At 41.2% G+C, this 27072-nt stretch overlaps 1 protein-coding gene across 1 annotated transcript in view; it reads right to left on the reverse strand.

The window, feature by feature from the left end:
• mdga2a (MAM domain containing glycosylphosphatidylinositol anchor 2a) overlaps positions 1-27072 on the reverse strand; it is a 916773-nt gene that overhangs the window by 176824 nt on the left and 712877 nt on the right. Inside the window, exon 10 of the mRNA XM_059959455.1 lies at positions 13927-14075. Within this exon, the coding sequence (XP_059815438.1) occupies positions 13927-14075 (149 nt within the window). The remainder of the gene's footprint in view (positions 1-13926; positions 14076-27072) is intronic.

Here is a 27072-nt window from a genome sequence, read left to right on the forward strand (position 1 = left end):
ACACTGAGGTGGAAGCCCTGTCATGACAGTTTGACCTAGTAGAAACAGAAATCAACCCTCTGCCCATCATTATAATCCTTGGAGATCCTCGTCACAATCATCTGGGATCTTGAGAACCAGATTCACCAGGCCCTATAGCACAGGTCTGCGCCGGCAGACACACCTGTCATCCACATGTATATGTCGGCAGCTGTGCACTCTGAGGCACTCCAGAGGTCCACTCCTCATCCCTCTCCTGTGGTCCACTCTTCAGCTCTCTCCAGCCCCCCAGATGCGGGACAGACTCTGGATTTTTTGCAATGATGGTCCTGGGGACCCAGCAAGATCATAGATGTCCATCAGTTCATTTGCCTGCCCTAAATATGCTCAATCCAATTCCTCCAAACAGAGGTCCTCTGGGCTCCTGTGGGTCTGACCGGTCCGTCAATGCCTGTGGTTCCACATAGCCAGACATTCCAACAAGGCTTGCCACCTTCTGATGGGGCCACGGTGATTATGATGGTGATAGACCAGTTCTCCAAAGCAGGTAACTTAATTGCGCTCCCAAAGCCTCCGTCAGCTACTGAGATGGCAGACCCATTTGTCCACAGGTAGTTTGCCTCCACTATTTCCCTCAGGATGTTGTGTTGGACCGGGTTCCACAATTCACCTCTTGCTTCCAGAGAACGTTCTGCTCCCTCCTCCGCATCTCATTGAGTTTGTCCCCTGGCTATCATCTGCAGACAAACGGTCAATCAGAAAGAGCCAGTCAGCGGTAGAGAAGTTTCAGCGATGCTTTGCCGCCTCTAACCCTTCCACATGGAAGAAGCAGCTGCTCTGGGCCCACACCTCCTCTGCCACAGGCATGGCAACCTTTGAAGTGCTTCATGGCTACCAACCCCCATTGTTTCCCCGCAGAGCAGCCAGTGGTGGAGGTCCTATCTACCAAGACCTTGGTCAGCGATGCTGGAATGCTTGGAAGAGGACACAGAAGGCCATTCTAGCAGCCCATCACACCTACTGCTGCTACTCCGGCCTGGAGACTGTGCTTGGCTGTCACCTTGAGATCTGCCTCTGAGCACCAACCCCCACAAGCTCTCAACCCAATTACCAGATTACCCATTGCATCAACCCAGTCATTTACCATCTCCAGCTGCCACCATCCCTCAGGATCACATCTACCTTCCATGAGTCCTGCCTCAAGCCCATTGTCCATAGACCACACATCCCACGTGAGACTGTACTTCCAAAACCAAGGATGGTACATGGTTTGCCAGTTGATGGATTCATGCAGCCCTGAAGAGGGTATGCAGTCCTTGGTTGATGGGAAAGGGTACATCCCAGAGGAGAGGTCACCGGCGTCATTCATTTTCACCTCAGATCCATTGCTCAGATGAGTTCACTGACCCACCTAGATTGTCCTGGACATCAGGTGCTGACCATAGTAGAGGTGAGTTCTGTGAGGCCTGCACAGGCAAGCACCTCCTAGTCTCCATCCAGCTAACTGAAGTCACTGGCCACTGATTTTCAACTCATTTCCTGCAGCCTATTTAAACCCACATCTCATTCATAATCCTTTCTTCATCAATTGAACTAACCAGCCTCAACCAGTTGCTCTTAGCCTTCAGTTACCTTGTTGCCTTGTCATGTTAAGTATTTGTTCTCTCTTGTTTTGTGGCTCCTCGTGGTTTGCTATTTTGCATTTTATTAGTAAAATCTTCTTTACTAATAAATTATCTCCATTGCTTTGCTTTTGGGTCCAGTATCCTCTACATTTCCTGACAACGTCCTTCCACATATGCACTGTAGAGAGCATCCTAACTTGCTGCATCACTGCACGGTATGAAAACAACACTGTGACAGATAGGAAGGCTCTACAGTGGGTAGTCAAAACTGCCCAATGCATCACCAACACCAGCCTATCCACCATCAAGGACGTATATACAGAAATGTGCGGGAAATGGGCCAATAACGTCATGAATTTCACCCACCCTGTTCTAGGACTGTTTGTCCCACCCCCATCAGGGATGAGGCTATGTAGTATCTATGCCAGGCCCACTTGACCCAAAAACACTTTCCCCAAGCAATAAGGCTGATCAACACCTGCAAGGCTGCACATTACCCAGCATCACTGCTTTATCATTTCCTCTCAGAGTTATTTTATACACAAACACTTCTACGCTTAACATCACTTTATAGGCATACAATCAATATATGTACATAAGCTAACTTACATATTTATATTTATTGTGTTTTTTATTATTGTCTTCCTTATCTTATTATGTTTTATGCTGCATCGGATTTGGAGTAACAATAATTTCGTTCTCTTTTACACAGTGTACTGGAAATGACAGTAAACAATCTTGAAACTTGAATTGCTGTATAATTAAATTGAAATGCGCAGTATAAATATTATTGTATAAAGCACGGCTCTGGTTCAACAGTCTACACTTCAAAACTGTCATTAGAATTGAGAAAAGTTTTGCAATTAATACACCAGCTCCATTGAGAAGGATTAATATGGGGATTACAGCCTTTGGAATTATGTCAAAAAGCTATTTCACCAAGTCTCAGATTACTAAAGAAGCTTTTCTCTAAGCACAGTGCAAGACTGAGTTTGTCTCATTGTAAATGACATGCCCCAAATCCCTTCACTCATACTGTTAGAAACTATTCCTGCATTCCAGGTGTTATAGAAATTCGGCTTATTGTTCTTCAACTTGTTGGCTAATTTCCATCTGTTGGTCCAGCACTGAAATTATTACTTTGTGAACTGGTGGTGTTTTAAATGACTTACAATTAGATTGGTGTTTCATCAATATATGCAGCTAGCTCATTTATACATTTAGGCTATTCCTGGTATTATTATTTAAGCTTTTCAACTCTGTCACCAGCAAAAGGCTCAATTGCATTACTGGTTTTAACAATTTTAATAAAATATTGATCAAAAATTTGTATTTAATCCAATTGCAATTAAACAGCACAAAGCATATTGAGCCAAATACCCTGGGGGCAGATGAGCGACCCACACTCTTTCAAAACCCAATCTAACTAGATTGAGCGTCTGAATGCAATCAAAGCCACCAAGCAGCCATCTCCCAGCTAACTGGCAAGACTCCACTGGTTGTATTTATACAAGGCACTGCCTCAGGAAGGTATCATTAAAGGTTCCCAGTTTCTAGGCCAGGGCATCTTCTCGCAGGTGCCATCAGGCAGGAGGTGCAGAAGTCTCTAGTCCCACACCATAAGGTTTAAGAATAGCTATTTCCTGGCAATCATTTGTCCCTTGAATAAGCTGACACACCACTAATTACTACCTCAGTCTAGCAACAATAGTACACCATTTTGCACTGCGATAGGTTTTGCTTCTTATTCTAATTGTGTTCTTTCTTGCATAATTTTGTATTAATTATATTTATGGTTTACTTGTGAATGAATGCTGTGTACTTGATGCAATGTGCATGTGATGCTGCTGCGAGCAAGCTTTTCATTGCACGAGTACATGCATGTAGTTGTGCAATGGACAAGAAACTTGACTTTGGCTTTTGATTGTCTGTAGAACTGCTTTGAGAGTAGATTCAGCTCTGGATCTATCAAAGCTGGCAAGGAGATTGTACATCAGTGAATGTGTTTGACATTCGTCAGCATTCACAAATGACTAAAAACTAAACAGTGCATTATAAGACAACTGTTAAAAAGAGAGGAAACAATTACAAAAGCTCAAAACAATTAGAAATAATGTATTAATATTTAATTCAATTTAATCAACAAGTATGCAAAGTACCTGTAGTAAACTCTGTTGAACTCTATGAGGAGTCTAGTGGCAGAAGTGATCAACAGATCGAATACCAGCAGCCCAGAACACTGCTGAAAGTTTTTAAAGGGAATGTTCCCAGCCTCCATTATCATCTCTGTTTAACTAAGAAAAGGAAGGCAATCGAATCCCTGCAAATATGATGGTTATGATTTGTAATTATTCTTTAGAACTATATTTCTTACATTTATTAGAATATATGGGAAGGAACAGAAAGCTATCATTCTTCAAACATTAAACTGCATTAAAATATCTTTTCTGCTGCAGAATATTTTCAGTTGCTTAATAAAAGAATCATCAAACAAAATTAATTCTGGACTATATTAAAAAAGAGAGACAAGTTTAATCAAAGTAATAGTTATTAAGAAATGACTTGCAGGAGGAGATAGATGTAGAACAGTGAAGTGAGAGAATCCCAGAACTAAGCATCACAACATGACTGGGATCAACATAACCAAGAGACCAGAACTGGGAGAACCTTGTCAAAACTGAATTTCAAATGTTAAGAAATTTCTGCAGGATTATACCTTCAGTCTTTCAAATATTTCTCACTCAAGTTCCTTAATTCTCATCTGGAGAATTTGTACATACATATCTTGATGTTCTCCATAAATTTTTGATGAATATCTGGCATGATAAGAATTGAATTACTCTGCCAGCAGAATTCTACCAAATACTATTGTTCTAATCCTATTGGGATCATGGAAGTAGTATTTATGGAATAAAGCAGCCAGTTTTGAATAATTCTCACATTTTCAAGTTAGATTGATATCCTAATGTTTTCTTGAATTGTCACCTGGGGCTAAGGAGAAATGCCATTTTTATTTACGCAGAGGTTGTGTTTCTGGTTATTGACCTCTCATGGGAATAAATAAATTCTGAGAAATCAATAATGCATAGATGACTGGGAAGAGTGTGCTTGATGGGTTTTTATTGTTCCTCATTTTTCTCTTGCTTTGATATTTTGGAAAATCTAAAATAGCAATATGAAAGCAATCTTATTTAGATCTGTGGCTTTCTGTGCTGAGGAAACACAAATCTTTCCAATATCTAGTATTAAGCTTAATGGATAAAAAAAAACTATAGAAGTAAAATGGATTCAAATCACATTTCTACAATCTTCCATGCACAGCCTGTACAAAAAAACATGCTGAGTCTAAGAAGCAGAATGATATTTACAAATTGAAAAGTAATTATGTTTTAAAGTCTGAAATTATTAACATTTCCAGAAAGAAATAATTCATATTTTCACCATATTTTAAGGGCTACTCAAAACATTTTAATGTCGACAGAAAGTTCTTCATAAATAAAATGCTGAATAAAATTTGGCACCATGATGTATGAAGAAGTATAAGAGCAAATGACCAAAAATTTGATCAAAAAGCTTTTAAGGAGAATTTTACACAAAAAGACAAAGGGAAGGAGATGTGATGGTTTCAGAAGAAAATATACAGCTTACAAACAATGCACCTCAATATGGTGTAGTCTTTTTTTCATGGAGCAATGAAATTGGGACCAGAAACAGAGAAAAACAGATATCCCAGACCTGAAAAGCTATTAAATATGGAAGAGTGAGACTATAGATAAATTTGAAAATAGAGATGGAGTCTTTAAGATTGAGCTATTACTTAACCAGCACTCACAAAGAAGAATGGTGAGTGAATGGGACTACAGAGCTGAGGACATTGGCTGCAGAGTTCTGAATGAGAAAGGCCAGTCAGGAAGGCATTGGAATATTCATAGTTAAAGGCAAACAAAACCCCAACAGGTACACATAAGAGTTTCAATAGAAGATGGGCTGAGGTATTGGCAGAGTCATTCAGTGTTGCAGAAGTAATACACAGCTCAGTGGTAATAGGGAATTGTGGTCAAGAGCTTATTGTGGGGTTAAACCTGACACCAGTAATGCATGTGCCCAAATTCAGTTTTAAACTATTGCCAGGGATAGAGGCCAGGAAATAGAATGCATGCAACAAAGAGCAAAATCAATAGCTTCAGTTGGCCCAGTACTTAGTTGAAGGAAATTTCTGCTCATCCAGAACTAGATGTTGGACGAACAATCTAACAATATAGACAGTGGAGCATCACAGTGAATTAAAGCTGTGTGACACAAGTGTGCATGTGGGAGTTGACACAGATATGGTCGGACTTTAGGTCAGAAATATCATGGATCTGAAGGAGGGGATAGATGGGCACATAGACGATCAAAAATGGAGGTGGAGGAGGGAAGGGTTTGATTGATCTCAGAGTAGGTTAAAAGGTTGGCACAACATTTTTGGCTGGCATGTCTGTATGATACGATAATGTTCTAGTTCTAATAACAGGGATTTGGGAATAGAAGCCATGGCAGACAATTGTTGAGGTGGCAGTGAATCAACAAAAGTGAGAAGTAGTGAGTATGGTGCCACACCAGGCAAAGCTGGAGAAGATGGGTTGTCAAACATGTCAGAAGCTGCAGACGGGGTGAAAGGTCAAGGATGATTATGTTACTTTCATCACAATCATATGAAATGTCATTGTAGAATATGACTGGAGCTTTCCAAACACTGTGACATGACAGAAAGCGAGCTGGAAGCTCATATCTGGAAGACTGGATTAGTCACCGATTGTAAAAATTACAGTGAGGTTGAAGACAGGGTAGTAACATTCAAAAATGGGGAAGTTAAGGATATTTTCTGAGAGATATGCTGATGGAAGATTTGAAAGGGAGGAGGACAGCTGCAGAAAAAGAGAAAACCATTAAATCATCTGAAGTTTACCCCGTGTGAAGCGTAGTGATATTCTGCTGTATAGGGTCAGTGACAGAGATCTTGTGGAGAGCAGGTTTTGATCGATACAGTGTGATTTTCTTTTATTTTATTTTCTTGATCTGAGGATAAATATTGCACATCTTCTAAGGGTATAATTGGATCTTGTAAATGTATCCAAAGCCTCAGTTTCATATCTAATTTGAATGTATCTGAGAGAACATCACTTCTCTTGTACATCACTGAAGTGTACATCTAGATGACATATCAATCTGAAACATTATTTCTGTTTTTTGTTTCATCCTGACCCCCGAGAACTCAAGAAATAGAAGCAGGAGAAGACCATATTGCCCCTTGTGACTGTTCTAGCAGTAAGAAAGATCAAGCTATATCTTCAACCTCAGTGACATTTGCCTGTACTAACACGTTTTTTTTAAAATTTTGTTAGTAGTTATACAAGGCAACAGAACCTCTCTTTGAGTAGAGAATTCCGATGATGCATTGACCTCTGTCTGAAGAAACTTCTTCTCTTTCTGCCCTAAGTGACGGATCCCTCATTTTGAGTCCTTGTCTCCTGCTGTTTACTGCTATAGCCATGGTCACATCTTTTTACCTGTGGGGCTCCATAAGAGTCATTGAGATCATCACCTATTCTCTGAACCCCAAGACCAGTCTTCTTAATTTCTCTTCACGCAAAATGCCATCCTATTACAACCTGAAACAATTTTCTAAGTGGCTCGTTACTATTTCTTTCTCTACTGCTGATTTTAGACTAATATAGGTCTTCCCTGGGTTACAAGTGCTGAATTTATGTTTAGCCCATACATACAATCAAGATTACACAGATCAGTGGGATGGAATTGTGGCCGCTGTGGTGTTGCGGATACATCTCCTGCCATCTGGGACCTCACTTTGTGACCATATCAAGCTCACTTCGATGTGCCTGATGACTCTTAACAATTTTTAATCGATGCACCATAGAAAGGATTCTGTCTGGATGCACAACAGCTTGGTATTGCAGCTGCTTTGCATGTGACTGCAAGAAACTATGAAGAGTTGTGGACATGGCTCAGCATATCACAGGAACCAGCCTCCCTTCCAGCGACTCTGTCTACACTTCTCGCTGCCTCTGTAAAGTATCCAACATAATCAAAGACCCCAGCCACCCCTCCCCTTCCCTCTCCAATCGGGGAGAAGACACAAAAACCTGAAAGCCCATACCTTTAGGCTTAAGGACAGCTTCTATCCTACCTTTACTAGACTCCTGAGTGGACCTCTCCTACATTAAGATGTACTCTTGGCCTCACAACCTACCTCATTATGATCTTGCACTTTACCTGCACTGCACTCTTTCAGCAGCGTTAACACTTTATCCTGCATTCTTAACATTTTATCTTATTCTAGGATAATGCTTTGTGTAATGAACTGTTCTGTATAAAGAGTAGGCAAAACAATATTTTCACTGTATCTTGGTACACATGAAAATAATAAGCCAAGACCTACATAATTTATGATATTGTTGGAAATATCAAGGATTGTCTAGGTTATGAAAGGTTCACGGAAATAAAGCTCTGCCATAACCTGGGGAGGACCTGTACTCGAGGATGTTATACCCTTAACTGCTGAATTATATGGACGAGGGTCTAGATGGAACTTTAACCTCCAACATTTCAATTCAGAACTGACAGGTCTTTTCTTGGACAAATCAGGGTACACTGATTGTATGAAAACCTTCCTATATAAATTTAGTGCATAAAATGTTTTGCCCTTGGTGAATGTGGTGAACTACATATATCTGTCTGATGACCATCCTTCTCAGGGTTTTCAAAGTGTAACTTTGTTTCCTCTCTGCACTGTGCCAAGTAAAGTGTCGACTGTAAGCTCAAATGAGCAGACTTGCTGTACCTCTCACTGTGCATTAACATCTCTCACATTGACTGTGCAGCCTCAGTGAGCTGTTTGTATAATGGATGTGTTCGCAGGGGAACTGGCTTAAGACCATCTAAATTCATTACAGCTCAGGCATAAAACCATCTGTTAGGGGTAAGAATCCACTGTTATTTACACAGAGAATAATTCCAGAGATGGAATAAAAAGAAGTTACAACATCACATTATGACAGCACAAAATGCAAACCAGGCCCTGAGAATAACATTCTGTGACAGCACTAGAGAAAATACCCACTCAGAAGAGTGATGCTCTACTTTATAACCATATAACCATAACAGCACGGAAACAGGCCATCTTGGCCCTTCTAGTCCGTGCTGAACGCTTACTCTCACCTAGTCCCCCTGACCTGCACTCAGCCCATAACTCTTCATTCCTTTTCCGTCCATATACCTATCCAATTTTAAATGACAATACCGAACCTACCTCTACCACTTCTACTGGAAGCTCATTCCACACAGCTACCACTCTCTGAGTAAAGAAATTCCCCCTCGTGTTACCCTTAACTTTTGCCCCCTAACTCTCAACTCTTGTCCTCTTGTTTGAATCTCCCCTACTCTCAATGGAAAAGCCTATCAATGTCAACTCTATCTATCCCCCTCATAATTTTAAATACCTCTATCAAGTCCCCCCCCAACCTTCTACACTCCAAAGAATAAAGACCTAACTTGTTCAACCTTTCTCTGTAACTTAGGTGCTGAAACCCAGGTAACATTCTAGTAAATCTCTTCTGTACTCTTTCTATTTTGTTGACATCTTTCCTATAATTCGGTGACCAGAACTGTACACAATACTCCAAATTAAGCCTTACCAATGCCTTGTACAACTTTAACATTGCATCCCAACTCCTATACTCAATGCTCTGCTTAATAAAGGCCAGCATACTAAAAGCTTTCTTCACCACCCTATCCACATGAGATTCCACCTTCAGGGAATTATGCACCATTATTCCTAAATCACTCTGTTCTACTGCATTCTTCAATGCCCTACTATTTACCATGTATGTCTTATTTTGATTAGTCCTACCAAAATGTAGCACCTCCCACTTATCAGCATTAAACTCCATCTGCCATCTTTCAGCCCAGTCTTCTAACTGGCCTAAATCTCTCTGCAAGCTTTGAAAACCTATTTCATTATCTACAATGCCACCTATCTTAGTATCATCTGCATACTTACTAATCCAATTTACCACCCCATCATCCAGATCATTAATGCATATGACAAACAATATTGGACCCAGTACAGATCCCCGAGGCACACCACTAGTCACTGGCCTCCAACCTGACAAACAGTTATCCACCACTACTCTCTGGCATCTCCCATCCAGCCACTGTCGAATCCATTTTACTACTTCAATATTAATACTAACGATTGAACCTTCCTAACTAACCTTCCATGTGGAACCTTGTCAAAGACCTTACTGAAGTCCATATAGACAACATTCACTGCTTTACCCCAGTCAACTGTCCTAGTAACCTCTTCAAAAAATTCAATAAGATTTGTCAAACATGACCTTCCACACACAAATCCATGTTGACTGTTCCTAATTAGACCCTGTCTATCCAGATAATTATATATACCATCTCTAAGAATACTTTCCATTAATTTACCCACCACTGATGTCAAACTTACAGGCCAATAATTGCTAGGTTTACTCTTAGAACTCTTTTTAAACAATGGAACCACATGACCAATACGCCAATCCTCTGACACCATCCCCGTTTCTATTGACATTTGAAATATTTCTGTCAGAACCCCTGCTATTTCTACACTAACTTCACTCAAGGTCCTAGGGAATTTCCTGTCAGGACTCAGAGATTTATCTACTTTTATATTCTTTAAAAGCACCAGTACTTCCTCCACTTTAATCGTCATAGTTTCCATAACTTTCCTACTTGTTTCCCTTACCTACACAATTCAATATCCCTCTCCTTAGTGAATACCGAAGAAAAGAAATTGTTCAAAATCTCCCCCATCTCTTTTGGCTCCACACATAGCTGTCCACTTTGATTCTCTGAGGGACCAATTTTATCCTTCACTATCCTTTTGCTATTAACTTAACTGTAGAAACATCTGGATTTATTTTCATATTACTTGCCAAAGCAACCTCATACCTTCTTTTAGCTTTTCTAATTTCTTTCTTAAGATTCTTTTTACATTCTTTATATTCCTTGAGCACCTCATTTACTCCATGCTGCCTATATTTATTGCAGATATCTCTCTCTTTCCAAACCAAGTTTCCAATATCCCTTGAAAACCATGGCTCTATCAAATTTTTAACCTTTCCTTTCAACCTAACAGGAACATAAAGATTTTTTACCCTCAAAATTTCACCTTTAAATGACCTCCATTTCTCTATTACATCCTTTCCATAAAACAAACTGTCCCAATCCACTCCTTCTAAATCCTTTCACATCGCCTCAAAGTTGGCCTTTCTCCAATCAAAAATCTGAACTCTGGGTCCAGTCCTATCCTTCTCCATAATTATATTGAAACTAATGGCATTGTGATCACTGGACCCAAACTGCTCCCCAACACATACCTCTGTCACTTGACCTATTTCATTCCCCAACACAAGATCCAACACTGCCCCTTCTCTGGTTGGTACCTCTATGTATTGCTGCAAAAAACTATCCTGCACACATTTTACAAACTCCAAACCAACCCGCCCTTTTACAGAATGGGCTTCCCAGTCTATGTGTGGAAAATTAAAATCTCCCACAATCACAACCCTGTGCTTACTACAAATATCTGCTATCTCCTTACAAACTTGCTCCCCAAATTCTTGCTCCCCATTAGGTGGTCTATAATACACCCCTATAAGTGTTACTACACCTTTCCCATTCCTCAATTCCACCCAAATAGTCTCCCTAGATGAGCCCTCTAGTCTATCCTGCCAAAGCACCACTGTAATATTTTCCCTGACAAGCAATGCAACACCTCCCCCACCCTTGTCCCTCTGATTCTATCACACCTGAAGCAAAGAAATCCAGGAATATTTAGTTGCCAATCACACCCTTCCTGCAACCATGTTTCACTAATAGCTACAACTTCACATTTCCAGGTATCAATCCATGCTCTAAGCTCATCCACCTTTCTTACAATGCTCCTAGCATTAAAATAAGTGCATTTAAGAAATTCTCCACCTCTTCCTTTCTGTTTATCACTAATGGTGCAAACAACTTTACTATCTTCTTTTTCTTCCTTCTCCCATACATCTGTTCCTACACTCTGGTTCCCCTCCCCCCTCGTATCTAGTTTAAATCCAATGGAGCCTCTCTAGCAAACTTACCTGCTAGAATATTTGCCGACCTCCAGTTCAGATGTAACCCGCCGGAATAGGTCCCTCCTTCCCTGGAAAACTGCCTAATTATATATAAATCGGAAGCCCTCCCTCCTGCACCATGTCTTCAGCCACATGTTGATCTGCACTATCTTACTATTTCTAAACCCACCTGCACGTGGCACTGGTAGCAATCCTGAGATTGCTATCCTGGAGGTCCTGTCCTTCAACTTGGCGTCTAACTCCCCAAATTCACCTTTCAGGACTTCCTACCCACTTCATTGGCCCCTACATGGACCACGACATCTGGCTGCTCACCTTCCCTCTTGAGAATACCGAGAACTCGATCCGAGATATCGTGAACGCTGGCACCAGGGAGGCAACAGACCATCCGGGATTCTCAATCTCTTCCATAGAACCTCTTATCTGTCCCCCTAACTATCGAATCCCCTCTCACTACTGCTATCCTCTTTTCCCTCCTTCCCTTCTGAGCTGAGGGTCCAGTCTCGGTGCCAGAGACCGCAACCACTGCAACTGGTCCCTGACAGGTCGTTGCCATCAACAGTATCCAAAATGATATACTGATTATTGGTGGGAACGGCCACAGGGGTGCTCTGCTCATTCTGTCTATTCCCCTTTCCTCTCCTGTCAGTCACCCAGCTACCTGTTTCCTGTTAGGGGTGACTATCTCCCTGTAACTCCTGTTTATTTCTGCCTCTGCCTCCCGAATGATCCGCAGTCCATCCAGCTCCAGCTCCAGTTCCCTAACTCGTACTGTCAGGAGCTGCAACTGGATGCACCTTTTGCAGGTGTAGTCATCAGCACACCTTCCATTAGGGCAACTGGGAAGATGTCCAGGAATGGATGAGCACGAGCGGGGGAGCGTTTGAATGAATGCTGTGGACATGTCCTTAGGTACTGCCTCACCGAGTTCAAGAGCTCACAAATACCAGACTAGGCTTCTCAAAGTTCTCCTGAAATATTCTGGGTGGCACACTTGAACCTCAGTCAACTCTATATGATGGCTCCTACACTTACCCTTAAGGCAGAGCCGCTAGAGGAATCCCAGTACATGAAGAATCTCAACCAGTTGTTGAACACAGACTGAGATAGGCAGGCTCACTTGAATCCAAGTATTTTAACACTTGATGCAGCAATTTTAACCCCAGTGATGTTTCAGAAAATTAAAAGCAGAACAAGAGCAGCAGGCACATTGGAAACACCACCAAATGCAGATACCCCTCTATCCACACATAATCTTGACATGGAAGTATATCTTCGATCCTAAATCCTAAAAGTCCCTTCTCAGCAGCATCATACCAAGTACCTCCACCAAACGAATTGCAGTGGTTCAAGTGGTTATCACAACCTTTTCAAGGGTAGATAAAGGTGGGTGATTATTACTGGCCTTGACACTTAAGCCCACACACACAAAAAATTAAAGAGCAAAAGCAACGATACCAGTTATTCCCTTTGCAGTAAACCCTTGGACTTCCATCAACAGAGATCTGCATGCATTATGTGTTTTTAACCATGTGACCTAATCCTCACAAAGTTATTTTATTCATAACTTCTGTCAGAATGTGGCATATTCATTTGTGTTTTATGCTGAACTTCCATCTTTTTCCACAGATCTCACTTTTAGCTACTGTCTGTTGAGATGAAAGGAAGTCACTATCAATGGCAGTTACTGAACTGTGCGATACTCAAATACAAATGAGCTACAAACAATTTCTTTTGTATGCAAATGCCAACTCATGAAATCTGTCACAGACTTCAGAAGTCATGTCAGGATGCTTGCCAAGTCAATTACAAAAAAAAGACTCTTCTGCACAATCGTGTATGCTGGTTGGTTCGATAAATCATTGTAATTTCATGAGTATCAATGATCAATTTGGTAACAATTCTATTATAACTGAATGCTTTCTTTTTGTGGCATGTACAAAAGGTCACAATAATTCATCGCAACATCTTCTGTGTACTGAGATAATGAACTGTTTACACATCGAACTTTGAAATTCCCTCACATCAAAGCAACCAAGCAGATAATTAGCACATGCATAAGCAGTTCAGCTTCACTGTTTTTAAAAGGAGAGGTTCTTAATGATCCACACAAATATTCTTTTAAGTGACAACAGAACATCAAGTTTTCATACCTGCCTAATCCCCAAACGGTATGCTAGGATACGGTCAACAGCATTTGGGTTCATCTGGGTCCACTGTAGCATGTAGGAATAGACTCGGGCTCGGTTTTGCCAAAGCGGGTTGGGTGTATCGTAATAGAATTCAGGAGGATAAGCTTTACCTAAAAAAAAGAGAGATTATTACAGTTGCACAGAAGATAATTCACACTTTTGTTTTAATACAGTGCACATGAGGGCAAAAAATATAACAGAGAAAGTGCAGGTTAATTCATACAGCATGCCAAGGTTTACTAGCCAATGGTAGTATTGAAGCAACAGACCCTTGTATCACTCCATCATGTACCAATTCAGGATGACATTCTTCAACACACAAATGTGGATCAATGACCCTTAAAGACTTGCATGTGATGAGCAGTCGAGTAAGTCATTGCGTGAAATGAGATTTACACAAGAGCTAATAGGGAGTTGAGTGGCATTGTAATGAAACTGATGAATAAGGTTTCATAATGAAATGGAAAAGCCTTTCTGTAAAAGCTAGCTGGCATTGCTTGAAGTTATTTCTGGAACGTAACTACAAAACAAATAGAGGAGACCATTTGCCCTTTGTGCACATTCCAGTGTTCAGTCGATGCCTCCCTGATTGTCTACCTGAACTGCACCTTCAAGCTTGGTTCACTTGAATATACTGATAGTGCATTGTGCTTCAGAGCAAAGTGTTCCAAACATTCACAGGTCCAGAGTTTGGAAAATTGATCTCATTTCTGTCCTAGACACTAGAAAATTCTTCTAATTTCTCTACTAGACACTAACCCCTTATTCTGAAACTGTGACACCTGGTTTGAGGCATTCCAGCTCAGGCAAACATTTTCTCAGTATCTGCGTGTCAAGCCCAAAGCCCCTGAAGAAAATTTTTTTTGATATCACCTAAATTCTATCAAACAGAAGTACAGTTGTCTCAAGCTTTTCTCAGAACGATCCTCTCAGCTTGGAGATCCAATCTATCTTAATTGTATTGTTTATCAGGCAAACATACCACCCTTAGTAAGGAAACCAAAACTGCAAACATATTTATAAAACAGGGAATAAAAAGAAATGGAAATCAGAGAAAATTTAATTGAATGCAAACATAAAGCCTAAACAGATTTCATTTATCAAAACTAATATTGGGTAACATAGAAAGTTCTTTCTAGGTAATGCCTTATGTGAAGAAGTTGAAGACAGGTCTCCACCTGTCCCAAGGGTCATTTTCACTACAGAGGAGGTACCCTGAATAAGTATTTGCCCTCTCCTTCACACCACTGTCTTGAAAGTCCTGTTCCATCTATTGATGTCTATCAGATATCATTAGGTTGACCAGGCCTTTAGTCTGTGCTGGTGGGTAAAAGTATTATTGACCAATCACCAGTCAAAGTCAAGTATATTGTCTTATGCATAAGTGCATTTGTGGACAGGTGTAAGGAAAATCTTGCTTGTAGCAGTATTATTGACACATGGCATCATATAACAATATTCACAAGAAAAATATAAAATAAACATAAATAAAACACATTCTTTACAAATAAGTGCTCAATTGGCATAAAAAAACTAAAGTTTAGTGCAAAGTGATTATCAAAGTGGTCACAGTATTGCAAAACTGTTGTAATTATGGTTGTGCCAGTTGGTTCAAGAACCAAATGGTTGAAGGGAAATAGTTGTTTTTGAACATAGTGCTGTGGGAAAACTTCCTTGCTTTAGCTTTTTGAGGTTTCAGCGAAGAGACGCTTCAGTCAGAGAAAGCAAAGGAAAGGAAAACTCCAAGTTAAGTATTTCTTTTCCTTCACTTCTTTACATTTGCTTAGTTAGGACATAGAGATACCAGGCAGGATAGTGATATGCGCTTCTTGCGGGATGTGAGAATGCAGGGAAACCTCCAGTGTCCCTGATGGCTACAACTGCGAGAAAACTACTAGGGGCAATTTCTAAAAATCGATGTTAAGGAGCTGGCGCTGGAACTGGAATTGGATGAACTCCGGATCATTTGGGAGGATGAAGGGGTGATAGATGGGACATATAGAGAAATAGTTACACCTAAGGTGAAGGACACAGGAAGATAGGCGACAGTCAAGAAGGGTTAGGGAGCCAGTTCAGAGTACCCTGAAGCCATCCCTCTCAAAAAAAGGGATATCACTCAGGGTACTGTCAGGGGGGATGACTTAACAGAGAAAAGTCACAGTGATCTGATACTCTGGTACTGAGTTCGGCTTTGTAACTCAGAAGGGAAGATGGGAGAAGAAGCATGCGGTGGTGATAGGGGATTAGTTAGTTAGTTAGGGGAACGGACTGGAGGTTCTGTGGGCGAGAATGAGATTCCCGGATGGTACATTGCCTCCCACGTGTCAGGGCCCGGACATTTCAGCATTCTTAAAAGAGAGGGTGAACAGCCAGAGGTCATGGTCCGTGTAGGTACCAAAAGAGATCGCAGACTGTTGCAAGAAGCATGAGGTTGTTATAGTAAGTGATTTTAACTTTCCACATACTATCTGGGAATCCCATACTGTAAAATAACTCGATGGGACAAAGTTTGTCAAATATGTTCAGAGAAGTTGCCTTCATCAGTGCGTACAAGTCCCAATGAGAGAGAGTGCAGTACTAAATCTCCTATTAGGGAATGGGATAGGACAGGTGACAGAAATTTGTGCAGGGGGACACTTTGCATCCACTGACCCCACAATGGCATTAGTTTCAAAGTAAATAAGCAGAGATAGGTCTTGTACACTGGTTGAGATTCTACATTGGAGAAAGGCTAATATTGATGGTATCAGAAATGAGCTGGCAAGTGTGGATTGAGACAGGCTGTTTTCTGGCAAAGGCATACTTGGTAAGTGTGAGGCTTTCAAATTTGAAATTTTGAAAGTACAAAGCTTGTATGTGCCCGTCAGAACAAAAGGTAAAGACAACAAGTGTAGGGAACCTTGGTTTTCGAGAGATATTGAGACCCTGTTTAAGAGAAAAAAGGAGGTGCATAGCAGGTATAGGCAGGTAGGAAAAAATGAGGCACTTGTGGAGTATAAGGAATGCAAGAGAATACTTAAGAGATAAATCCATAAAGCTAAAAGAAGGCATGAAGTTGACCTAGTAGACAAGATGAAGGAGAATCCTAAGGAATTCTACAGGTATGTTCAGAGCAAAAGTACTGCTAGGGACAAAATTGGTCTTCTAGAAGACAAAAATGGTAATCCATGTGAGGAGCCAAGACTAATGGGGAAGATGTTGAATGCAATCTTTGCATCTGCATTTACTCTGGAGACAGACACAGTATCTATAGGGTGAGGCAAAGTGGCATCAACTTCACAGATTACCAAGGGGGAGGTATCTTCTACTCTGAGACAGATCAGTATGTCTCCCAGGGCCTGACAAGGTGCTCGCTTGGACACTACAGGAGGCAAGTGCAAAAATCACCGGGACTCTAGTAGAGATATTTAAATGATCCTAAGTGACGGAAGAGGTACCAAAGGATTGAAGGATGACCAGTGTTGTTCTGCTGTTTAAAAAGGATCTAAACATAAAGCCCGACATTATAGGCCAGTGCGCCTGACATCAGCTGTGGGGAGGTTATTGGATGTGAATGTTGTCTGCATGGACTTTAGCAAGGCATTTGACAAAGACCCACATGGGAGGCTGGTCAAGAAGGTTCAGTCACTTGGCATTCAAGATGAGGTGGCAAATTGGATTAGACATTGGCTTTGTGGGAGAGAGTGGTAGCAAATGGTTGCCTCTTTGATTGGGCCTGTGACTAGTGGTGTGCCACAGTGATTAGCGCTTGTTTCTTTGTTGTCTGTCATCTATATCAATGATCTGGATGATAATGCAGTTAACTGGAAGAGCAAATTTGTGGATGACACCAAGATTAGGGTGTAGTGGACAGTGAGGAGTGCCATCATGGCTTGAAGAGGGATCTGCATCAGCTGAAAAAATGGGCTGCGAAATGGCTGATGGAATTTATTGCAGACAAATGTGGGGTTTTGCATTTCAGTGGGACCAACCAGGGTAGGTCTTACACAGAGAACAGTAGAGTACTGAGGAATCTGGTAGAACAAAGGGATCTGGGAATACAGGTCCATAGTTTATTGAAAGTGGTGTCACAGGTAGATAGGGTCATAAGCAAAGCTTTCGGCACATTGGCATCCATCAATCAATGTATTGAGTACAGAAGATGAGATGTTATGTTGAAGTTGTATAAGACGTAGGTTAGACCTAATTTGGAGTATTAAGTGCAGTTTTGGTCATGTACCTGAAGGAAAGATGTAGACACATCATCGAGGATCTCACTTGGTCTGTACATACAGACAGTGTGGTGAAAAAAGCACAACAGCGCTTCTTTCACATCAGACAACTGAAAATATTCAGCATGAGTCCTCAAGTCCTAAGGACTTTCTATAGAGGCACAACTGAGAGCATCCTGACTGGCTGCATCATTGCCTGGTACAGGAACCTCAATCGCTGGACTCTGCAGAGAGTGGTGCGGACAGCCCAGCCTGTCTGTGGATGTGTACTTCCCACTATTCAGGACCTTTACAGTGACAGGTGTGTAAAAAGGGCCAGAAGGATCATTGGGGACCTAAGTCAACCCAACCACAAACTGTTCCAGCTGCTCCCACCCAGGAATCAGTACCGCAGCATTAAAGCCAGGACCAACAGGTTCTGGGACAGCTTCTTCCACCAGGCCATCAAACTGAATAATTCACACTGACACTAAGCTATATTGACTATTCTGTTGTACATCTTCCTGTATATACTATAATTTGCACATTGCACATTCAGATGGAGATGTAACGTAAAGATTTATACTCCTCGTGTACGTGAAGGATGTAAGAAATATATTCAATTCACGCAGAGGTTCGTGAGAGTGTGGAATGAGCTGCCAGCACATTGCTGGATTTCAACATCTAACAGAAGTTTGGATAGGTGCATGCTTAGTAGGGATATGGAGGGCTATGGTCCCAGTGCAGCTTGTCCAGAGTAGGCAGTTTCAATGGTTTCGGCATGGACTATTGGGCCGCGAGGGCCCTGTTTCTGTGCTGGAGTTTTCTGTGATTCTCCTGTTGGTAGCTGTGAAAAGGTGTTGTGACCCTGATGGTAGGAAGCTTTGCTGGTGAAGGATGCTGCCTTCTCGAGGCAGCACCTCCTGACTGATGCTATTGACATACTAGACAGAGCCCATACATTTTGCAGCTTGTTTTGTTCCCGTGTATTTGAATTGCCATACCAGACCATGCTGTGACCAAACAACAGTACTCTCAACAGGACATCCGTAGAAGTTTGTAAGAATGTTTGGTGATAAGATGAACCTCCTTAACCTCAAACAAAAGTAAAAATGCTGGCATACTCTGCTTGCAATTACACCTGCCTGCTGAGTCCAGGGCAGGTCATCTGGGGCGTTAAAATCCAGGAATTTAAATCTGCTGACTTTCTCCACTACCAGTTCCCCAATGTGGAGTGGCACCTGTTAGTTCTCCTTCCATTTCCTAAAATCAACAATCAGCTCTTTGAGTGAGAAGTTGTTGCTGCAGCACTGCTCAATCAACTGCCTATCTTGCTGACTCGTCACCATCTGTGATTCATCCACCAGCAGCAGTGTTGTCAGTTGATAATCATCTAGCTGGTATGTAAAATCCTCTTAACAAGAATTCAGGATTCAAGTAGATACTTATGTCTCTTATGTGATTGTGTGTGTGTGTGTGTGTGTGTGTGTGTGTGTGTGTGTGTGTGTGTGTGTGTGTGTGTGTGTGTGTGTGTGTGTGTGTCTGTGTGTGTGTGTGTGTGTGTGTGAGTGTGTGTGTGTGTGTGTGTGTGTGTGTGTGTGTGTGTGAGAGTGTGTGTGTGTGTGTGTGTGTGTGTGAGTGTGTGTGTGTGTGTGTGTGTGTGTGTGTGTGTGTGTGAGTGTGTGTGTGTGTGTGTGTGTATGTGTGTGTAAAAAAAATACATAAATACCACCCTGAGATTCATTTTCTTGTGGTATTTACAGGAAAAAAGAAATGCAATAGAATTTTACTAACATCTGTCCATAAATAGACAAAGACTGACAAACAATGTGCAAAAGAAGGCAAATTGCAAATAAAAGTAATGCTAAGAACACAAGTTGAAAAGAGGCCTGGAGAGTGAATCTGTAGGCCATAGATTCAGGTCTGAGTCAAAGTAATTGAAGTTATCTGCACTGGTTCAGGAGCCTGATGGTTGTAGGGTAATAACATTTCCTGTACCTGGTGGTGTGGGACGAAATGCTTCTGTACCTCCTGTTTGATGATATGCTGCTTTCTTATGACAGTGTTTCATGTAAGTATACTTAGCAGTGGGAAGGGCTTCACCTGTGATGCACTGGGTTGTTTCCACCACTTTCTGTGAGATGGGTAACCTTGATCATCTTGTATCAATGCCAGTCCCACCAGGTCTGAAACAGCCACCCTACGGTCACAGTGAATTTCAATGTTGACAAGACACTGCAATCAGTGGACAGAACTTTCAAGCTGCTGGGTTGAGTCAGAATGTGGTACCAACCACACCCGAACGTAATGGCAAATCACCTAAAGCTATCTTCCCTCCCACGCTGAATGCATAAAGTTGTACAAAGTAGATGTAGGCAAAAATATATTACATTGATCACCTTTTGTCCAAAAATAAGCTTTGTTATATTTGCCATTTCAGTAGTTTTATGAACTTAATTTCATATTAATGATTCTAGACTCAGGTAATCTTTTTAGATGAAATTGATCTCAATGAATGCTTGCTTCTGCACTTGTATTCAGACTCAATAAGTCTCCCTCAAGAAGTTTAGAACTAAGCATTCAAGCACTCTGGGTTCCCATTATTAGTCTTTCCTTTGCCCAGCTTTGAAGTTCCTGCATGCTGACAAATCTTTTATATAGTGTGTGTGTGTGTGTGTGTGCGCGCGCGGATGTATTATAGTGACTTCAAAATCTATTTTACAAAAAATATTGCAATAAATATTAGTTGTGTACAGCCAGTTTCTCATGAGGTTTGAAATAAAGTTATCATGAAAATATAAGGATGTGGAGATGTAAAGGTTAGTGTTGCACCAAATCAAATCAGTGAGGATTGAGCTGGACAGTCAGTATCAATGTTTCCACGCCAACGTAGCATGCCCACAATTCACTAACCACACCGTACGTCTTTGGAATATGGCCGGAAGACCACAAAACTCAGGAGCAGAATTATGCCATTCAGCCCATTGAGTCTGCTCTGCTATTTCATTTTGGCTGATCCATTTCCCTCTTAACCCCACTTGCCTGCCTTCTCCCCATAACCTTTCACACTCTGACTAAATCAAGAACCTATCAACCTTTGCCTTAAATACATCCAGTGACTTGGCCTCCACAGCCAGGTATGGTAGGAAACCCAAGTGTTTATGGGGAGAAGGTACAAACTCCTTACAGGTAGCAGCGGGAATTGAAGTCTGATTTGTGATCACTGGTGCTATAGTAACTTTACACTAACCAGTATGTTACCCTGCTGCCCCATTCTAGAAAGTGACTGCCTAAGACAACCTGGAAGAAAGAGGCCCGAGGCTAGCCCAGTGTTAGACTGATAAAGGGGCCTAGAGAAACAGGAACAGGCAAAACATACAAGCCCTGAAGCCCCCTCCATCATCCAATAAGATCACAGCTCTTCTCCTTCAATTCTAATTTACCAGCAACCTCTCTCAATCCTCCTGAACTTGAACTATCTATCATTTTGAACATATTGCCTGACTCTCCTTCTGGTCTTCCAGTCCTCCCATTTTTTGTCCTGCTTCCCTACCTCCATCCTTGACTCCCTTCATCTATCTTTATCCCCTTCTCCCTTCCAGATCGATCTACCCACTTCACACAAAAGATCACCCCGCTCCCCCACCAACTAACTGGCTCTAACTGCTATTCATCTCTCTCTCTTCTCCTCCAACGGTTCTTATACTCACTTCCTTTACTTATCCAAATCTAGCACTGGAAATGCTTTGTCTTCTTGCTTATCTTCCTCCAGCAACTGTGACCCAATGTTACAAGCTCCTCACCCACATTGCTTCATCCGTTTTTTTTTTCTTTTTCCTCCCTCTCTCCATCTGTCCCCAAAACTCATTTCAGGGAGGTAGCACCATCAATTTGCAGGAGGCTTCTGGGAGAGCTGGGATGTCTGCAATAGAGTAGCTCCTTAGCGGCTAGCCAGCTAGTTGAAATAATGTTAGCTATGGTAATGAACGATTGACACCTGTTAAACTCACCTCTCCCAAAAATCAATTTCCGGCATATTGCGGGAGTCAGGAAGCCGCTATCAATTTGCAGGAGACTCCCGGAACTTCTGGGAGAGGTGGGATGTCTGTCATTTACCTACTGCTGTTTCCCAACTCCACCTCCCTTACATGTTACTACCTGCCAGGTTACACACCTCTTTAGTCCATTATTCACCTCAGAGTCATTTCTTGCCCACCCCTACCCCTCTCAATGCAGGCTGTCTGTCCTTTTCACTCTTAATCCTGATGCATTAACAAATTCTTTCCATTCACGCCATGCTGAACTCCTCCAACATTGTCTGTTATTAAATGACTGAGCCTCCAAGAAAGAATTATAAAGATCCAAAACACTCCAAATGAAGGGAATCTTCCTGATGTCATTCCTAAATGCAAAGCATCTCATCTGAGATAAGGACTCTTCAACCATGGGAAACAGCCTCTCAGCATCCCTCCAACACATTCCTTCAGAATTATATGTTTTAATAAAATATAATCTTCAATGTGAGCACAAACAAGAGAAAATCTGCAGATGCTGGAAATCCAAGCAACACACACAAATGCTTGAGGAACTCAGCAGGACAGGCAGCATTAATGGAGAAAAGTACGGTCGACGTTTTGGGCTGAGACTCTTCAGCAGGACTCCAGCAGGCCCAAAAATGATGACTGTACTTCTTTTCCACCTATGCTGCCTGGCTTGCAGACTTCTTCCAGCATTTTGTGTGTGACCTTAAATGTGAGGTTAGGTTATATGCCAAGGATATCAATAACAAATAATTAGCATAACATCCATCAAAATAAATTAATGTTTTCTTGAAGTGCCTTTGACAATTTGGTAAAGCTAAAAATGAGATTATCAACATTAACTTGATCTATTTGCCTGAGGTTTGAAACCTCTGGGTTGTTTGCAAAGTTTGTAAAATTCTAAAAATATTTTAAACTACCAACATATTTAATCATTAAAGAATAAGTTAACTACAAATTACAGTAATTGTTTTGGTGTTCTTGATGTCCAACATTTCGAATTGTCAAGCATTTGCAATGGCAATCAGCTCCAGCCAACAATCAAAGTGAAGATAACTTTTGTTGTGGTAGGGGCACGAGCACAATTCCTGAGGCGTCACAAGGCAGACACTTTAGCAAATATCAATATTTGCAAATGTCACTTTAGCAAATGTCAATATTTTGACAGAAGGTTGCTTTTCACATCCTGCTAACTAATCAAAGGAGAATAATCCTCCAATGGCCTGACTCCTACTATTGTTTTAAAATTGTGTACGGCTCATACCCGTACACCAACAGTGCAGACCAAGATATTTCCATTCTCATTTTGGCTGCGTACCTGAAGCACTGCCTGTGTTACATCTGTAAGTCAATCATACCAGCTACAGGAGATAGGCTTTAATGGTAATTCCTTTTCTTGTAGTACTGTTCCAATGGACTGATGTCTTTTAGTTATAACTGTTGTTATGTGTAGAAACACCATTAGCTGATCAGTGGTGGCCAAGGACAGACATTGCTTGCTAGAAGCAGTAGCTAAGGCAGTCTGTATTTGAAGTAACAACTTAAAATTAAAGCCAAATTCTGCTGTTTCTGATATGGTCTTTCTTTCCTTCATTACATTTATGGAGTAACTCTGCATCCCATTTTACAAAGACAAATTTGCAATTCTGGTATCAATTATACAAGAAACTGGTAGCTTATTGCCAAAGAAAGTCAGTTATCAAACAGTTTAACAGAAAATAGTTTTAAGCTAAAAGAAATCTATATTCATAAGCTGTGTTTTATCCAAGAACAATAGCATGGAATAGATAATAGATCCATTTACACACACATCCAACTTGTGTACACTAGTACTCGTATCAATTTGAATGATCTCAAACTGCAGTATGCTCAGACATTGGAGTTTTGAGACACGTCCCTCACAAGGTCTTTCGAAGTCACCTCCACCTCAGCTTTGCAGGCATAATGGTGGAAAGTGTTAAAAAGTTGTCCTTAAAAAATGTGGTTAACCAAAGAGAAAAGGTAAATCTGATAAACTAGTTTCTATAAACTGAAAGTATGTCTAGATGCATTGAAGGAAAAAGCAAATTAAAAGATTGATATCTGGAATTCCACTTCAGACAAAGAGTAGCCAGTTCAGTGGATTCTACGATTGTTAGACAACCAAATTCTGCTACTGGGGATAGAAGGCTCCTTTAGAGTGAACAAAGAAAAATGGATTAGCAATCTCCTTCTTCTGTAGACTTGCAATCTCCTGGTTTTGTATTTTCTCTACTCTCCAATGACTTTTTGACTGGTTTAAATGACATTGGAACCGTACAGATTCATGTGGCTTCAATGTCATTTTGTCCCCCGTGACAAAAGGATACTCTCTGTCAAGTTGAATGCATCCATTTCAGTAAGACCTTGTAGTAATCATTATCTGCCTTGTGTGCCGAATGACACCGAGAGCCCAGTCCATCACTGTTGGAAGAATGAATCAGGTTAATGTCTTTCTTCTCCACATTTTACATTTGTGGTGATGACCAAAAGAAAATGCCTAATCTACCTTTGTGAAACATTTTCCCCTGCTTTAGAATGTGATGATGGTGAAATGTCTGCAGATTAATTACACCATTACTGTGTTTGTTTCTCACAGTAAGCCTGACTGCGTAGCGTGTGTGAAAGTGAACTGATTGATTTGAATGAATCAATTTGCATGTAAAATATAATTCTCACTGTGTAGCAAAGTATGTGAATGTAAGAATATCGGTCTTGAGGCAGAGAGCTGTACATTTTGAAGATAACATGCTCTTCGCTCTTTTTAACTGCTCATTTTTTTTCCTTGATTGTCAGTAATCCTATATGACAGAAGCAATTTCAAAGAGAAAAGTGGATGTGTTAGAAGAATCAGAATTATTCACTTTATGCTTTATCTGCTTTCTTGTTAATTACAGCTTAAAAATGCATTCTTTTCCACACTGCCAGTGATGTCATGTGTAGTTATCTTTACTGACCTCGTTACTTTTTCAGCTCTCTCACTAGTTGCATGCATGCATTGTTCAAACTGAATGCAGATAGTCACTGCTCTAACTGCCTGTGCTCCTTGCCATTTCGAGTCAGAAGGTGGGTGGATCAGTCAGGTCCTTTGGCATTTCTATGCCACTGACCTTTCACTCACTGACAAACCCCTAGGAGCACAAGCTCCCAGTTTTCTGCATCTCCAAGTAGACACCACTCATCAGTCATGATTTCATTGAGTTTTTTTTAGTGCAACTGAGCCACTGAACATCAAAAGGTCTCGGAATGAATGAGATCCAATGTGGCGGGGGGTGGTTGGGAGAAGATGGGGGTGTCTGGCTCAGTCTGTGATCTGGGGAACAACAAGAGGGGAGAAAGTAAAGATTTGTCAGCATGCAGGAACTTCAAAGCTGGGCAAAGGAAAGACTAATAATGGGAACCTAGAGTGCTTGAATGCTTAGTTCTAAACTTCTTGAGGGAGACTTATTGAGTCTGAATACAAGTGCAGAAGCAAGCATTCATTGAGATCAATTTCTTCTAAAAAAGATTACTTGGGTCTAGAATCATTAATATGAAATTAAGTTCATAAAACTACTGAAATGGCAAATATAACAAAGCTTATTTTTGGACAAAAGGTGATCAATGTAATATATTTTTGCCTACATCTACTTTGTACAACTTTATGCATTCAGCGTGGGAGGGAAGATAGCTTTAGGTGATTTGCCATTACGTTCGGGTGTGGTTGGTACCACATTCTGACTCAACCCAGCAGCTTGAAAGTTCTGTCCACTGATTGCAGTGTCTTGTCAACATTGAAATTCACTGTGACCGTAGGGTGGCTGTTTCAGACCTGGTGGGACTGGCATTGATACAAGATGATCAAGGTTACCCATCTCACAGAAAGTGGTGGAAACAACCCAGTGCATCACAGGTGAAGCCCTTCCCACTGCTAAGTATACTTACATGAAACACTGTCATAAGAAAGCAGCATATCATCAAACAGGAGATACAGAAGCATTTCGTCCCACACCACCAGGTACAGGAAATGTTATTACCCTACAACCATCAGGCTCCTGAACCAGTGCAGATAACTTCAATTACTTTGACTCAGACCTGAATCTATGGCCTACAGATTCACTCTCCAGGCCTCTTTTCAACTTGTGTTCTTAGCATTACTTTTATTTGCAATTTGCCTTCTTTTGTACATTGGTTGTTTGTCAGTCTTTGTCTATTTATGGACAGATGTTAGTAAAATTCTATTGCATTTCTTTTTTCTTGTAAATACCACAAGAAAATGAATCTCAGGGTGGTATTTATGTACTTTTTTACACACACACACACACACACACACACACTTTTAACTTATGGCCAAATATCCAAAGCTCCCAGCCAAATGAGAACTAAGAATGGAATGAATTCATTAGGGAGAAAAGCAGTCAACATCAATTTAGCACAACGTTCAAATTTCCAGCACAGCCCTTGGATGCCTGACATAAAGGGTGTTCGAAGATTAAGAACTCTGACCTGGTACAAAGCTCATAGTTTGCCAGCCATGATCCCTGTCCTCCTTTGTACTTTTGAGGTCCGGTCTACCTACAGATGAAACCTTAAAGCTCTTAAATATCCCATCAACACAAGCGCTGCAATAGCGCAGCAGTTGGCGCGATGCTATTACAGCTCCGAGCGTTCCAGGCTTCGGAGGTCAAAGTTCAACTCCAGCGTCCTCCTGTAGGGGGTTTCTGTACATCCTCCCTGTGGAAAGCATGGGCATTCCTCGGGTGCTCCGGTTTCCTCCCGCAGTCCAAAGACATAATGGGCAGGTTTATTGGTCATTGTAAATTGTCCTATGATTAGATTACACACACACAAAATGCTGGAGGAACTCTGCAGGCCAGGCG

This window comes from Hypanus sabinus, chromosome 2 (assembly GCF_030144855.1).
Source record: "Hypanus sabinus isolate sHypSab1 chromosome 2, sHypSab1.hap1, whole genome shotgun sequence".
NCBI lineage: Eukaryota > Metazoa > Chordata > Chondrichthyes > Myliobatiformes > Dasyatidae > Hypanus > Hypanus sabinus.